This window comes from Hemitrygon akajei, chromosome 3 (assembly GCF_048418815.1).
Source record: "Hemitrygon akajei chromosome 3, sHemAka1.3, whole genome shotgun sequence".
Classification (NCBI taxonomy): Eukaryota; Metazoa; Chordata; class Chondrichthyes; order Myliobatiformes; family Dasyatidae; genus Hemitrygon; species Hemitrygon akajei.
This window is the reverse complement of record NC_133126.1, coordinates 186,382,813-186,398,235: the sequence shown is the minus strand read 5'-3', so window position 1 is coordinate 186,398,235 and position 15,423 is coordinate 186,382,813. Positions and strand designations below refer to the sequence as shown.

The 15,423-nt window shown below is 39.6% G+C and overlaps 1 protein-coding gene across 1 annotated transcript in view; it reads right to left on the bottom strand.

Annotated features, from left to right (window-relative positions):
• The window catches only part of rnf13 (ring finger protein 13), a 265,621-nt gene that overhangs the window by 88,821 nt on the left and 161,377 nt on the right, over positions 1–15,423 (bottom strand). The window contains exon 5 of the mRNA XM_073041583.1: positions 4,425–4,512. Within this exon, the coding sequence (XP_072897684.1) occupies positions 4,425–4,512 (88 nt within the window). The remainder of the gene's footprint in view (positions 1–4,424; positions 4,513–15,423) is intronic.

Genomic DNA, 15,423 nt, shown 5'->3' with positions numbered 1-15,423 from the left:
CTACCACCACCCCACAGTACTTTTCACACACCCACCACTCTGTGCAAAAACAAACATGCCTTTGACATCCCCTATACACTCAGGCCCCACTTAACGCTGCAGACGTGTTCCTTGGAGGTGGAGTGCTATGTAAATCAGCACTATATGGGGTCATCATAACATTAAGTAAATGGACACGTGTGCCTGATTTTAAAAAACTAAACCTGAGATATGATTTATTATTTTATGTATACACAGTAATTTGTGGAGTAACAAACACGCAAATAGGCCTAACCTGTACATCAGTGGAGCAACAGCAGCGGAGGTGGTGATTACATCTTACAGGAGGGACCAGCCTATGGGTCCTCCTCTGACTTTGCCAACTTCTTCAAGTAGGATATACTTTTTTATATTAAAAGCAAGAGGATAGTGAGGGATAAAATTGGTCCCTTAGAGAATCAGGGTGGTCAGCTATGTGTGGAGCCGAGGGAGATGGGAGAGATTTTGAACGATTTCTTCTCTTCGGTATTCACTAAGGAGAAGGATATTGAATGGTGTAAGGTGTGGGAAACAAGTAAGGAAGTTATGGAACCTATGACAATTAAAGAGGTGGAAGTACTGGCGCTTTTAAGAAATTTAAAAGTGGATAAATCTCCGGGTCCTGACCGGATATTCCCCAGGACCTTGAGGGAAGTTTGTGTAGAGATAGCAGGAGCTCTGACGGAGATCTTTCAGATGTCATTAGAAACAGGGATTGTGCCGGAGGATTGGCGTATTGCTCATGTGGTTCCATTGTTTAAAAAGGGTTCTAGAAGTAAGCCTGGCAATTATACACCTGTCAGTTTGACATCAGTGGTGGGTAAATTAATGGAAAGTATTCTTAGAGATAGTATTTATAATTATCTGGATAGACAGGATCTGATTAGGAGTAGCCAGCATGGATTTGTGCGTGGAAGGTCATGTTTGACAAACCTTATTGAATTTTTTGAAGTAGTTACGAGGAATGTTGACGAGGGTAAGACAGTGGATGTAGTCTATATGGACTTCAGCAAGGCCTTTGACAAAGTTCCACATGGAAGGTTAGTTAAGAAGGTTCAGTCGTTAGGTATTAATGCTGGAGTAATAAAATGGATTCAACAGTGGCTAGATGGGAGATGCCAGAGAGTAGTGGTGGATAATTGTTTATCGGGATGGAGGCCGGTGACTAGCGGGGTGCCTCAGGGATCTGTTTTGGGCCCAATGTTGTTTGTAATATACATAAATGATCTGGATGATGGGGTGGTAAATTGGATTAGTAAGTATGCTGATGATACTAAGGTAGGAGGTGTTGTGGATAATGAGGTGGGTTTTCAAAGCTTGCAGGGAGATTTATGCCGGTTAGAAGAATAGGCTGAACGTTGGCAGATGGAGTTTAATGCTGAGAAGTGTGAGGTTCTACATTTTGGCAGGAATAATCCAAATAGAACATACAGGGTAAATGGTAGGGCATTGAGGAATGCAGTGGAACAGAGAGATCTAGGAATAACAGTGCATAGTTCCCTGAAGGTGGAGTCTCATGTAGATAGGGTGGTGAAGAAGGCTTTTGGAACGCTGGCCTTTATAAATCAGAGCATTGAGTACAGAAGTTGGGATGTAATGTTAAAATTGTACAAGGCATTGGTAAGGCCAAATTTGGAATATTGTGTACAGTTCTGGTCACCGAATTATAGGAAAGATATCAATAAATTAGAGAGAGTGCAGAGACGATTTACTAGGATGTTACCTGGGTTTCAGCACTTAAGTTACAGAGAAAGGTTGAACAAGTTAGGTCTCTATTCATTGGAGCGTAGAAGGTTGAGGGGGGATTTGATCGAGGTATTTAAAATGTTGAGAGGGATAGATAGAGTTGACGTGAATAGGCTGTTTCCATTGAGAGTAGGGGAGATTCAAACGAGAGGACATGATTTGAGAGTTAGGGGGCAAAAGTTTAAGGGAAACACGAGGGGGTATTTCTTTACTCAGAGAGTGATAGCTGTGTGGAATGAGCTTCCTGTAGAAGTAGTAGAGGCCAGTTCAGTTGTGTCATTTAAGGTAAAATTGGATAGGTATATGGATAGGAAAGGAATGGAGGGTTATGGGCTGAGTGCGGGTAGGTGGGACTAGGTGAGATTAAGAGTTCGGCACGGACTAGGAGGGCCGGAATGGCCTGTTTCCGTGCTGTGATTGTTATATGTTATATGTTAGGTGTTGAGATGCGACTGCCTTTTCGTAAGTTTCCTTTCATGAAGCAGTTCTTGGTCGCAAGAAATCATGTTGAGAACACCTCTATTTGCCTTTTTGCTTCGCTCCCAGTCAGGGTCATTATTGATGACCTGGTCCATGATTTGGGTGATCATAGTGATGCTAGTGCCGAGGAATTCTGTGGTGAGGTTTCTTGCTGGTGTTTCCTCTTCTGCATCCACGTCCTCAGATTCACCCAGGATGAGCTGCGCTGCAATTCTCAAAGCTCTTCGTTATTAAGGCGCTCAACGTAAAAGTGCAGTAACTCTTCAACATTGCCATCATTAACATCTTTATGCTGTATCACTTGCAGTTTTAGACTCATTGTAATGGTTTTCCTAGACACCCTAGATGTTCTACCCTCACTGGAAGTTGCAGGCAACTTATGGGTGAAAAAAATAGAATAAATTGGCAAGGGAGCAAAAACATACAGGGGAGGCAGAGAATGAATTAATACGTGATTGGCTGCAAGTGGCTCAGAGCGTATGTAAAGCACTCTCATTGGCTGATTGGATGTTTACTGATATGGCGACTGCTCTTAAGAAGTTTTAAGTGTTGCTTAGAATGAATTTTTGACACAAAAAAATTTTCAATAAAGAATTGAATAACTACATTGTAACGAATCAACGCCATGCGGGGTCTGAGTGTACTTTCCTCCAGTCACCTAATACTATGCCCTCTTGTATTATTCATTTCCACCCTGGGAAACAGGTGCTGGCTGTTCAAGTTATCCAAACCTCTTATCATGTTATACACCTCTATCAAATCATCTCTCATCCTTCTTCACTTTAAAGAGAATGGCTGAGCCTCTACAGCAGAGAATGCACTATTATTTTAATAACAAAATTTATTTCTTTGTTTTAAGTAATTTATTGTAGTTCAGATGACCCATGCTTTACACTTTACTTATTGTTAATATGATTAACCAGTTTTGTTAGCCCCCCCCCACCTCCTCCTCCTATTACTTAGTCACTTTAAAGCACTTTTTACAATGCTGTTTACATTGTAAATACATGCTGGTATTTATGCACATTTTACAGCATATCTGTACTTTAAACACCAACATTATTTTGTAAATAATTCATTATCCATTCTTGCAGCTGATTTTTTATAATTGTTGGATATCATTTTTCTTTCAGCATGTCGTGCCAACACAATTCTTAATACATGTAAATGTATATGGCAAATACAAGTTGATCCTTGATCCTTGTTTCTTATCTCTGTATAAACAAGGCATTGATTTTCTTGTTGAAGCACAAGTAGGCACATGATATGCCCAAAAGTTCCATCCATCCCACAATCTCTTTGACTTCCCGCCATCAGGCAGAAGGTACCACAAACACAAAAAGAAGAAACGTTAGGCTGGGTAACAGCTTCTTCCCCCAGGCTGGGAGACTTCTCAACACCCTGCTACCACCTAGCACATATGATTTATGACAGCGGCAGTCGCTTTATACTGTTGTATATTTAACTATATGCCTTGCATGCACTTTATGTCAACTTGTACATCTACAGTATATTATTATCTGTTAATATTATTTTATGTGCTGTATGTGATATATGCAGTGTGCTTTGCACCTTGGTCCCAGAGGAACGTGGTTTCATTTAGTTGTATACATGTGCATTGTTGAATGACAATAAACTTATTTATTTACTGATGCAGCGCGGACCAGGCCCTTCTGGCCCAATGAGCCACACTACTCAGCAATCCATCCATTTAACCTCAGCTAATCACAGCACAACTTACGCTGACCAATTAACCTTCTAACCAGTACAGCTTTGGAATGTGGGAGGAAACTGGAGCAATTGGAAGACACCCACGTATGCACGGGAAGGGCATACAAACTCATTAAAGACAGAGTGGGAATTGAACACTGAAATCCAATGCCTCAAACTGTAAAAACACTGCACTAACCACTACGTTACTGTAGTATTTATTGCCATTATTTGATTTCCTTGTTACCTTGCTTCATTAGGTACAACAGCATGCTAGGTGGGTCAATCCTGTTCTTGCTTAAGATTCATCTGCACACTCCCGGTAGGATTCCCTGCACAGCAAATGGGATCAGATATCCTGATTTTTTAAAAATATTTTCTGTAGTTCTGCGGTCTGCTACTGTCCCAGCAGAGATCATGGATGTAAACTCCTTCTACTTCTCGTTGAATTACATTAACAGCTTACTTACCATCGTTGGACCCCATACTGATAAGATCATCAGAATCAACATTGTATACAATAGCAGCTTTGTATCCAGCTCGCTGTGCATTCAAAACCTAAGAGGGCAAGAAAAAATACAGGAAGGTTAATCTGCACATCCTCATCCAATTCTTAGGTTGAGCTAGATGAAGAAAAATAAACAACCAACATCAGTATTCACTTTCTTACCAAGACAGTGAACTTAGCTTAGCTCAGCACAGCACAGGAACTAGCAAAAGTTCCCATTGCACATCCGATTGATCCATTTTCCCAGTAACCCTAAACTAAAACACTTCATTCATCCTGTCAGCTCAAACTCATGACACAGAACATTTGTCAATTACATTTCAAATGTTTTAGACTATGTTTCAAACTAGAATTTACAATCTTTCCCCATTACTGGTGTGACAAATACTTAACTTTTGGAACATAATATAACATTGTATTCAGGATTAAAATATACCTCTGAACAAAATAAGTTGCTCGAAGGGCATATGTGCATCCTTAGTTGAAATATTTGAGCCCCTTTACCCTAAAGAGATGCAATCAAAAGACTGTTAAAACTTCTTTTTTGTGGATATTTTAGACTTACAGAACTTTTAGCTTTCTTTTTGCTACTGTTTAAAAATAATTGGTCTTTCTCCTTTAAGCAAATGGCTCTCTGTCTGGAATGTGCCTGCTTGATAGAGTGCAGCACGTGCAGGCGTAACAGCCATCTGAGTAGAATGGATCAATAATGACAATGGAACCCGCTACGTACCCATGTGAGAGGCTAACCCACACAATCCACAACAGCACTGCAGAGCAGACACAACGGCCAAACGGCCTAATTCTGCTCCTGTATCTTGTGTCTCACAGCATAATTATTCTTTTGCTCCAACCAAAATAGTGAACACAGCCAATATAAGCAGCTAAACCCATCATTACTGGAACAATTAAAACAAAAATTATCAGTTTAGAGGAAGATAAATTTTTTTGCCAATAAAATTACCGACATTCACACATTATCACTACGATATTTATTTCAGTGAACATAATGTTCATTTCAGCAGCATAACAGCAATTGCTCAACTCCACTCTAGGTCTGAACGTTTGAAATGTGAGACTCTTGACCACACGGCACCCCTGACTGTGATGCCCGATCACATGCATCCTATCATGTATCTGCTTATATGATCTGCACAACCATTTCTACTTTTACCTTATAAAGGTTAGGTCCCCTGTGTAGCTGAGCATTTGTTTTGTGACCGCAGTAACTGTATCAAGAATCACAAGGCTGCAATGATCAGAGGAAGAGAAGAAAACAAGAAATGGAACTACTTATTTTAGGAACCACTTCCACTGATTTCAAATGCTGAAAGTTGCAAACTCCAGTCTTCCCAAGTGTAAGCTGCCAGTCTTGGGCAACATCACTGAGTCTGAACCTTCCTGCCGAACACCTCACCTCACATATTGAGGGCATGTCATATAATGTGCCAGCAAAGTAGCACGGTGGTTAGTGTAACACTTTACGTCACCACAATTTCTGTCGCTCTCTGTAAAGAGTTTGTACTTTCTCCCTGTGACCTTGTGGATTCCCTCTGGTTCCCTCCCACATTTCAAAGACATATGGATTAATAGTTGTGGGCATGCTACGTTGGCACTGGAAGCATGGCAACACTTGTGGGCTGCCCCCAGCACATCCTCGGACTGGTTGGTCATTAACACTGTTGGATTTTGATGTTTTAATCCAAGACTCTTTCAGAAGTCAGGAAAGAGACTTCAAAATTGTTTTATTAAGCATTAATAGAACAAAGAGAAATTGAAATGAACAGGGAGAGACAAAAGAACTAAGAACCAAGAACTAAGAGACTAAGATGGTGGCACCTTGCGGTCAGCTATTTTTATACCACAGATGTGAAAATTTCAAATTTGTAGACAAAAGTCAACCAATGAGAAAGCTCATATTCAAATAATGCAGCACCAAGAGAAGCTTCTGGAATTTCCCAGAGCTATACCAATATAACCGCTAGGGGGCACATTGAACAACTGCAAATACATACTGTGACCACTAGGAAGCATAGTCAGCAGTTATTTGGATATAAGTAATTATATAAAGTACAAGCAGACAATTAATTGTTAAACAGCAAAGAAAACAACAATTAAAAAGTCTAATCTAAGAATTAAACAGTCAGATCCAACAACAAAAAACAACACTCTTCACAGTATGTTTAGATATGTGTGTAACAAGTTCTGCTAATCTAACTAAATCGAATTTTGAAAGTACTGAATTTTCTATTTTAGGGAAAGAATATCTCTGACTTTCAGAGAAGTTTGTGGACCCTAGTTTATACTTGGGACTTGAAAACTAATGTAAAATTTAAAAAGTAACTGTAGTTATTTATTTTCAGTCTCACTTTCTAATTAAGTATATTTTATGAAATGTGGTTACAGACCAAAAAACCCAAAACATGAACACTGAGGAATGGAATGCAGTGTCCTTTTAAACTACATCTTGATTGTTGAAACGTACAAAGCCACAAGAGTCATTTGCTTTAGATGAAATCATTGCCTTTTACTCTTGGCCCTTTTGTGATTGCATAGGGATAACAATCCCCTGCATGGGGAGAAAGGTAATCTGCCCCCAGGTCTCTATCAAAGTAGGTTGCGAGAATGCGAGTGTGGGGCCAAGGACTCCAGAGGTGGCCTATCCTGAGGTTGGAGGCCTGCTTTTGTGCGTCAATGGGAGGGAGGGTGGAAAAGGGGCTTGCTTTGCTGTTGCTGTTTTGTTGTTGCTTGTGTTGTTCTGCATGCTATATTGGTGCCAGAATGTGTGGTGACACTTGTGAGCTGCCTCCAATACATCCTTAGGTTATGTCGGTTGTTAACATAAACAGCACATTTCACTGTATGTTTTGATGTACACGCGATAAATGAATCTGAAGCTCAATTTAGTCAGGAACCACGTAGAGGCTTTGAATACTTTCATCACATTTTTCTATCCTGTGACAAACCAGGATCAAGCAAAGCTCTTTTAACTCTACCATCATCTTTTTTGACTAATAATTAGGAAAAGGAAGGAAAAATCTCAAAGTAGCCAGCCTTTTCCTCCATGTTCCAGAAAATCCAGTCTGCAGTTACAGTGCTGAGTCCAGTGCTATAATTCTGACTGACAGCCAAAATATAGTGATTAGCTGCAGCAATGAGACCGAGATGAGAAGACATTAATTAAAACATGAAACGAAAATAAATAATTGAGAATGCAAATTATATTCCTTGAGGTTTATTAATGAAAATATGCTAGGGTTAGACATAGTTACTTGTGTTTATAGTTATATAAAACTAAATCAAGATAACAAAAACAGCTGGAAAACTCAGGTTAGGCAGCATCCGCAAAACAGTTATTGTTTGATGTTAAGTTGGAATATTGGACACATCTGACTTGCTGAATCTATGCAGCATTTTATGCTTTTATATCAGATTTCCAATATGTGCAGATTCTTTTAATTTTCAAAGCAAAATGAGAGCTGGTTAAAAGGCAGATTCACATGCACATCACAACTTTTAAACCTGTACAATGATCGAAGGTAGCAGGTTTTCTCATGATCTCAACTTTCTACACAACGTGAAATTCCAGACACCCATAAAACTTCATTGGTAGCACGATGGTGAATCAAAACAACTTACTTTACAGAAAAAGAATCAAAGGTTTCAAGAGTAGTTGCTCTAAAAGGTCAATAATACTACACAGCATCAAGCATTCAGACTGCAAGGAAGAGCAAAGGTAAAACAATAAAAAAAGGTCTTAATGATGGAAAATACAATCAACTATGATGCTTGCTTCCTTTTCAAGTCAATTATTTGACAGTTGCTAAGGGCCACAATGCTCTTATAAAATGCAATACACACAAAGTGGTGGAACAACTCAAAGTCAAACCGCATCTATGGAGAGGAACAAACAAAGTTCTGGACCAAGACACTTCCATTGACATCAGTTGCCCCACTTTCTGCAAAACCAACCTGGTAGCACAGTACTTACTCATTCATTATAATAGATGCATTTAGCCCATATCCCTTTAAATTTTTCCATCCATAGTTCTGACCAAAACACCAAAGTGCTGGAGCAACTCAGCAGGTCAGGCAGCATCTATGGAGAAAAATAAACAGTTGAAGTTTTAGGCTGAGACCCTTCATCTGAAATGTCGACTGTGTATTCCTCGCCATAGATGCTGCTCAACTTGCTGAATTCCCCCAGCGTTTTTAATGCTGTTCTAGATTTCCTGCAGATCCTCTTGTGTCTTATAAAACCATCCTGTGGTGGAAAAGAGGAACTGAGTCACGAAACATTTTCCAACAATTGAAATGTAGAGTTCAAGTAAGGAAAAGTTAGAACAATGGTAAACACACTTGGCTAAAGTTTCTGATTTCCTGCCAAACAATCAGAAAGCTCTCCAATTACCAAATCAACAGTCACGTGAACTAGTTCTCCAAAGTTTCCACTTAAGGCCATTTCCTAACCTTAATGTGACTTTTTTGTGAGCCATTTAAAGTGGACAACATAACAATGGGTAATTGGCCCAAACCATCCTGTGTTCCTGCTCTCCATGTCTTTTTCTTTCTACCTCCAATTGTCTAACTTTCTGTTCTTTTCTTTTCATCTAGCTTCCCCCAATTAAGAGATGACTCTCAGTTCAACCATTCAAAGTGGTACTGGGTTCCACATTTAATTATTCTGTCTGTAGCCAATCTTCAAAAATCAATATTGGACTTTTACTTCTGGTTCTAGTCTTTCTCACAATTAGAAATAGCTTTATATTTCCCTTTTTTTATTTTACAGGCCTTTATCAATCTCAGTTCTCTTTTGTGAAGAAGCCCAATCCTTTACATACAGTATTTTGAATAAATGTTCCTAACATTAAGTATTGTAAATGTTATGTTAAACATAGAGTACTGCAGAATGTGTTATACTATTTTTTAATATCAAAGAAAAAAATCAAGTTGAGGACCCAGGATCTAAGATTGAGACAGCCCCTTGCCTTGAATAATCCTGCAAATGCTGGAAATCCTCAACAAAACACACAAAATGCAGGGGGAACTCAGCAACACCTCATATTCCATCTTGGGAGTCTTCAACCTGATGGCATGAACATTCATTCTCTAACTGCCACTCCCTTCTACTCCCCCACCTCCTTTTTTTGTTTTCCCTCATTCTGGTTCCCCTCTCATTCTTTCTTTTCTCCTCATCTGCTCATCACTTCCCTATGGTTCCCATGGCTTTCCAATTATGCTATGGTCCACTGCCCTCTCCTATCATAATCATCTTTTACCCTTTATGTCTTCCACCTGCCACCTCCCTGCTTCTTACTTCATCCTACCTTCCCCACTCCGCTCAGCCATCACCTACAAGAGAAAATCCGCAGATGCTTGAAATCCAAGCAACGCACACAAAATGCTGGAGGAACTCAGAAGGCCAGGCAGCATCTATGGAAAAGAGTATAGTCAATGTTTTGGGCCAAAACCACCTGAAACATTGACTGTACGCTTTTCTATAGCTGCTGCCTGGCCCAAGTTCCTTCAACATTTTGTGTGTGTTGCTCACCTATCACCTGCCAGCTTGTATCCCTCTACCTCCCTGCATTATCTTTTTCTGGCTTCAGCCCCCTTCCTTTTCAGTCCTGATGAAGGGTCCTGGTCTAAAACGTTAACTGTTCATTCTCATCCTATAATGCTGCCTGACCTGCTGAGTTCCTCCAGCATTTTGTGTGTGTTAGTAACAACTCCAGGTTTGTCAGCATGCAAACCTCATGTCAAAGATTCAAATAGATAGATAGATAGATAGATAGATAGATACTTTATTCATCCCCATGGGGAAATTCAACATTTTTTCCAATGTCCCATACACTACAATACTTAACTCAGTAATAATATGATATGCATCTAAATCACTAACTCAAAAAGCATTAATAATAGCTTTAAAAAAAAAAGTTCTTAAGTCCTGGCAGTTGAATTGTAAAGCCTAATGGCATTGGGGAGTATTGACCTCTTCATCCTGTCTGAGGAGCATTGCATCGACAGTAACCTGTCGCTGAAACTGCTTCTCTGTCTCTGGATGGTGCTATGTAGAGGATGTTCAGGGTTTTCCATAATTGACCGTAGCCTACTCAGCGCCCTTCGCTCAGCTACCGATGTTAAACTCTCCAGTACTTTGCCCACGACAGAGCCCGCCTTCCTTATCAGCTTATTAAGACGTGAGGCGTCCTTCTTCTTAATGCTTCCTCTACAAACTCTACATTACACATTTCTGATGGGGGAATTAAGCCTGATATTCATGAACGTGTTTCATTTCTACTGATTTGAAACTTCAGATTTTCGGTACTCTGGAATGTTATTCACTTCTTCATCTGGCAGATGATATCTCCATCTGACGGAAGATTATGAATTACACAAAGATATTAACAGTTATAACAGATTTTTAGGAAAATTGTCAAAGCTTTGTAAAGGTCTGCTGATTTTAAGTTCCACAATTTTTGCATAAAATGATGAAATCCAGAAAGGAGCAGACACTTAAAGACTGGATTCTGATAAAGTGATTTCACACTTATAAACCTGCCAACAAAATGCTTTCAACTAGGGGAAAATTAAAAAAAGCATTCCATCGCAGATCAGTAGCTATTATAGGTTTAACAAAAATACTGGCAACAGCTACAAAGGAATATTGAGCACAAACAAGAAACAAAATGAATGATCACACTTCAAAATAGAATGCTAAGTTATGGTGTTAAGTAATTAATACAGTGGGACTGGCTCCCACATTTATCATTCAAAGAGAGTCAACATCATTAGTCAAGACTTTTCTATAAAAAGTGATGCAGTCTTAAGAAACTAAATTAGTTCAGAAACACAAAGGCAAAACTAAACAGAAAAAGCTAATGCAGTAGATGAGCGAATGAAAGAGAGGAATACAATGTTATTCTAACAGTTGGGTCACCACTTTATGAGCATTAGAGCGATTAACACTACACTGTTAAATGTTCTATAGTTATCATTCATAACTAAACCTAATTGCTACCATCAATTTAGTTGTTCTGCACTGTCTTCTGATTAATGTCCAGATCTGCAACCGTTTGATGAGCAGAACTTATCACCACACCCCAGGTGGGATCAGACCAGCACTATTTCATAGTGATAGGAGTTTCCTTCCTACTCAGAATAATGCTATCTTTGTTGAAAGATGGTTTCAGCTAAAATGGCATTCCAGCTAAAACGGCAGTGGTCCAGGCTTTTTGGGATTTCATTATGCATCTTTATTATCAGAAACCGTTTTCTGCATTGACCTTTCACTTTTTCATTTTTAAGTGTAATGACATTCATACAGCAAAATCCAGAAACGATCTGCTTTTTAAGTCTTGATTTGCTAACGAGAAACACTCATCTATTGTGATGAGGTTGGCCATGGCCAGAATGAACCTAGCTGAGCAAGGACCTGGACCTGCAATTCGCCTACCACCACAATAGGTCTACAGTGGATGCAGTCTCACTGACTTGCCACTTGGCCTTGGATTACCTAGATAAAAGCAATACAGTACCTACATTAGGCTGTCCATGGGAAGACGAATCTCAGGGTTGTATACTGCATACATACTCTGATAATAATTGTACTTTGAATCTTTGGTTAAATCTGCATAACAAATTTCAACACTTGTGACAGTAAACCTGATTCTGAACAATCAACTTTATCAAAGTGTAGCTTTGGAAATCAGACATCCTTATTTGAAAGGCCAATTTATGAGACTAGTCAGCTTAATCCTTGGAAACATTTGCCTAATAGTTCAAACAGCTTTTGATGCACTTCAAGATGTTTGAAATCTAAACAATGAAACACATTGCTTGAATGAAGTATTTATGTGCCTATCCTCCATTCTATCTGCTTTCTCATTTTAGGAATGGGGTGAGCTTCAGGAAAGATGTGGCAGGGCAAAGCTGTACATTTAATCATGTTTCTAAAATGTTGCAGAGCAGCAGACTGCATACCTAACATTCCAGCTGACACATAAGCCTGCAATCTGTTTTACGTTGTGACCACCATCCAGTTGCTACAGATCAACAGAAACTATTGCAATCAGAGTTTGAGAAACTCCAGGAATCGCATTGGTTTGGTAGGTCATTGCATGCACCAGCAAATGATGGTGCACAAAGCTACTTAAGCACAAATTTCTCAACAGGGTGGTCTTGGCCTTTTTTCAGAAGCAAATGTTATAATTTGCCATATTAGGCCAATGTTTCCTAGGATTAAACTGACTAGCCTCAAAAATTGGCACGTCAGATAAGGATGTCTCATTTCCAAAGCTACACTTTGATAAAGTTGATTGTTCAGAAGTGGGTTTATTGTCACTGACACAAGTCTCAAAATTTGTTTCGTGGCAGCAGTAGAATGCAGGTATTACTCGTAGTTACACAAAATCAATCATGCAAAAGACAATAGTGTTCATGGGTTCATAAGAAAATAGCAAGGAATTGGCCTCTCAACCCCTCAAGCCTGCAACACCACTCCAATGATCAAAGTTCAAAGTAAGTTTATTATCAAAGTACATGTATCTCACAAAGTACACAGACTCATTTTCTTGTGGGTATTCACAGTAAATACATAGAAACACAATAAACTCAATGAAAAAAAATGCACACAACAAAGGCAGACAACAACCAATGTGTAAAAGACAAAACTGCAAATACAAGAAAGAAAATATAATAATATAAACAAATAAGCAATAGATATTGAGAACATGAGATGAAGAGTCCCTGAAAGTGAGTCCATAGGTTGTGGGCTCAGGTCAGTGAAGTTATATCCTCTGGATGAAGAGTCTGATGGTTGAGGGGTAACGACTGTTCCTAAACCTGGTAGTGTGGGTCCTGAGGCTCCTGTACCTTCTTCATGTTGGCAGCAGCCAGAAGAGGCAGCATAGTACAGCTTGTCTTCTGCTCAGCAAACACTGGGGGCAACCCCAGCTCCAGCCTGGACACAATGTCACACTGCCCCCGGTAGAGCGCACTGGCTCCGAGGCATCTCCTACAGCTGTAAACAAGCGACACCACAGCTTGCGGGAGAATCCATGAATGTCATCCACCCCTGCTGTTCACCAATAAATCAGCGACCAGACTTGCAGCATTCCACATTAAATGCCCAAAAGATTCTTGCGATCACAAGAAGAGCGTTTGACTGACACTCGCTATTAGACCGCAGCCCTCCTTCGTGCACCAATTCCTCCGAAGCTCCTCTGATGCAAACAGTAGCATGATTCCTTGAAGTTTCCTTCAATTCCCTGAACTTTCTACAATTTATCCACATAAATGAAGCCAATGATCTAGCCTCCAAGAGAAACATTCAATCCTACAAGCAACTCTGCAATTATAAGGTGTATTTAACTTGGCTAGTTTCAGAGTGCTACATATACCATTTTATAACAAAAGGAAATGATGCAATTGGATTAAAAAAAACATTTGAAAGAAATTGGAAGTATAAAATGGAAAAATACAAATTAAAATCACATTTTTATATTCATCTGTAATAATTTTTAAAATGTTTTCAGGCTTTTGAACCGGAAAGGATAACTTTTCTCAATTTCACTTGCCCATCACTGAACTATTCCCACAATCTATGGACTCACTTTCAAGGACTCTACCTAGTGTTCTCGATAGATTTTGCTTCTTTATTTATTATTATTTTTTGGGACATTAGTGTTTGTCCACCCTATTGTGTATGGTCTTTCACTGATTCTACTGTCGATCTTCACTAATCCGACTACCTGTAATTTCAAATTTCCCAGGCCACCGTACCAATCTGCTGCACATTGTTTTTGTTGCACTAGATCTGTTCATGTGTGGACGCTCTTGTAAGCACAGACATTCCTGCTTGTTTTCCTGCATTTATTAATATCATTTGCGTGAGGCACGGCCGCCTGGCACCCACCTGTCTTACCCACCAGCGGTGAGGGAGCTGACGCGCGCTGGGTCGGTCCACCTTCTCGCCCACCTGCCGGCAGTTGTATACTGCCCTCCCGCACTGCCCAGCCAGCACTCCGTTTTCTTCTGCCTATGACCTCAGATCAGATGTGGCGACCCGCTGAATTTAAGCATATTGCTAAGCGGAGGAAAAGAAACTAACGAGGATTCCCTCAGTAACTGCGAGTGAAGAGGGAAGAGCCCAGCGCCGAATCCCCGGCTGCCTGGCGGTCACGTAAAATGTGGCGGATAGAAGACCCCCTTTCTCTGACTTCTGCTTCTGCTCACCCAGATGTGCTGCCACCAACATCAACAGTTTTTGAAGAAACTGTTGTGCCAGTTTCAGTACCAGTTCCTGAAGCTTCACTGATTTTTCAAGATGAAGATGTTGATGATCCTGACAACCCCACACTTGCAGACATGTAACTTTGCCTGAAGGTATATTAAACATCTCACATTAGAAGCAGAAGTGCTCAACTATTCTGTATAAGTTAATTCCTGTACATTTACCTGTACCCTTTATTTTATCTGTGTCTGTACAGTATATTACTTTATTAAAATTTCACTTGCTGCTCATTTAATATTTCTGTTTCATTACTATCTAATTTGTACTGATTTACATGATACTTTAAAAGGTATGATGAAGCGGTTAGCTATTGCTTAATGTGATGCTTCTGTAATTCGGCATTTTCACTAATCCGGCACTCCACAGGTCCCAATGGTGCCAGATTATAGAAGGTGGACCTGTATTGCATTTCTTGCATTTACTGTCATTGCAAGAAAATGAATCTCAGGGTTGTTTCTGGTGATACACATGTACTTTGATAATAAATTTACTTAGAACTTTTGAACTTTGGTGTGGGAAATCCAAGTTGTAAAATTGACATGTTAAATGTTCAATTTCTTTCCTCAAAGCATTTTATTAAAGACCACAAAAATGAATCTATGCTGGTTACATGGGACTACTAACAAGTCAACAGCTTTAGAAACTAAAAAATCAATTCAGTTATATA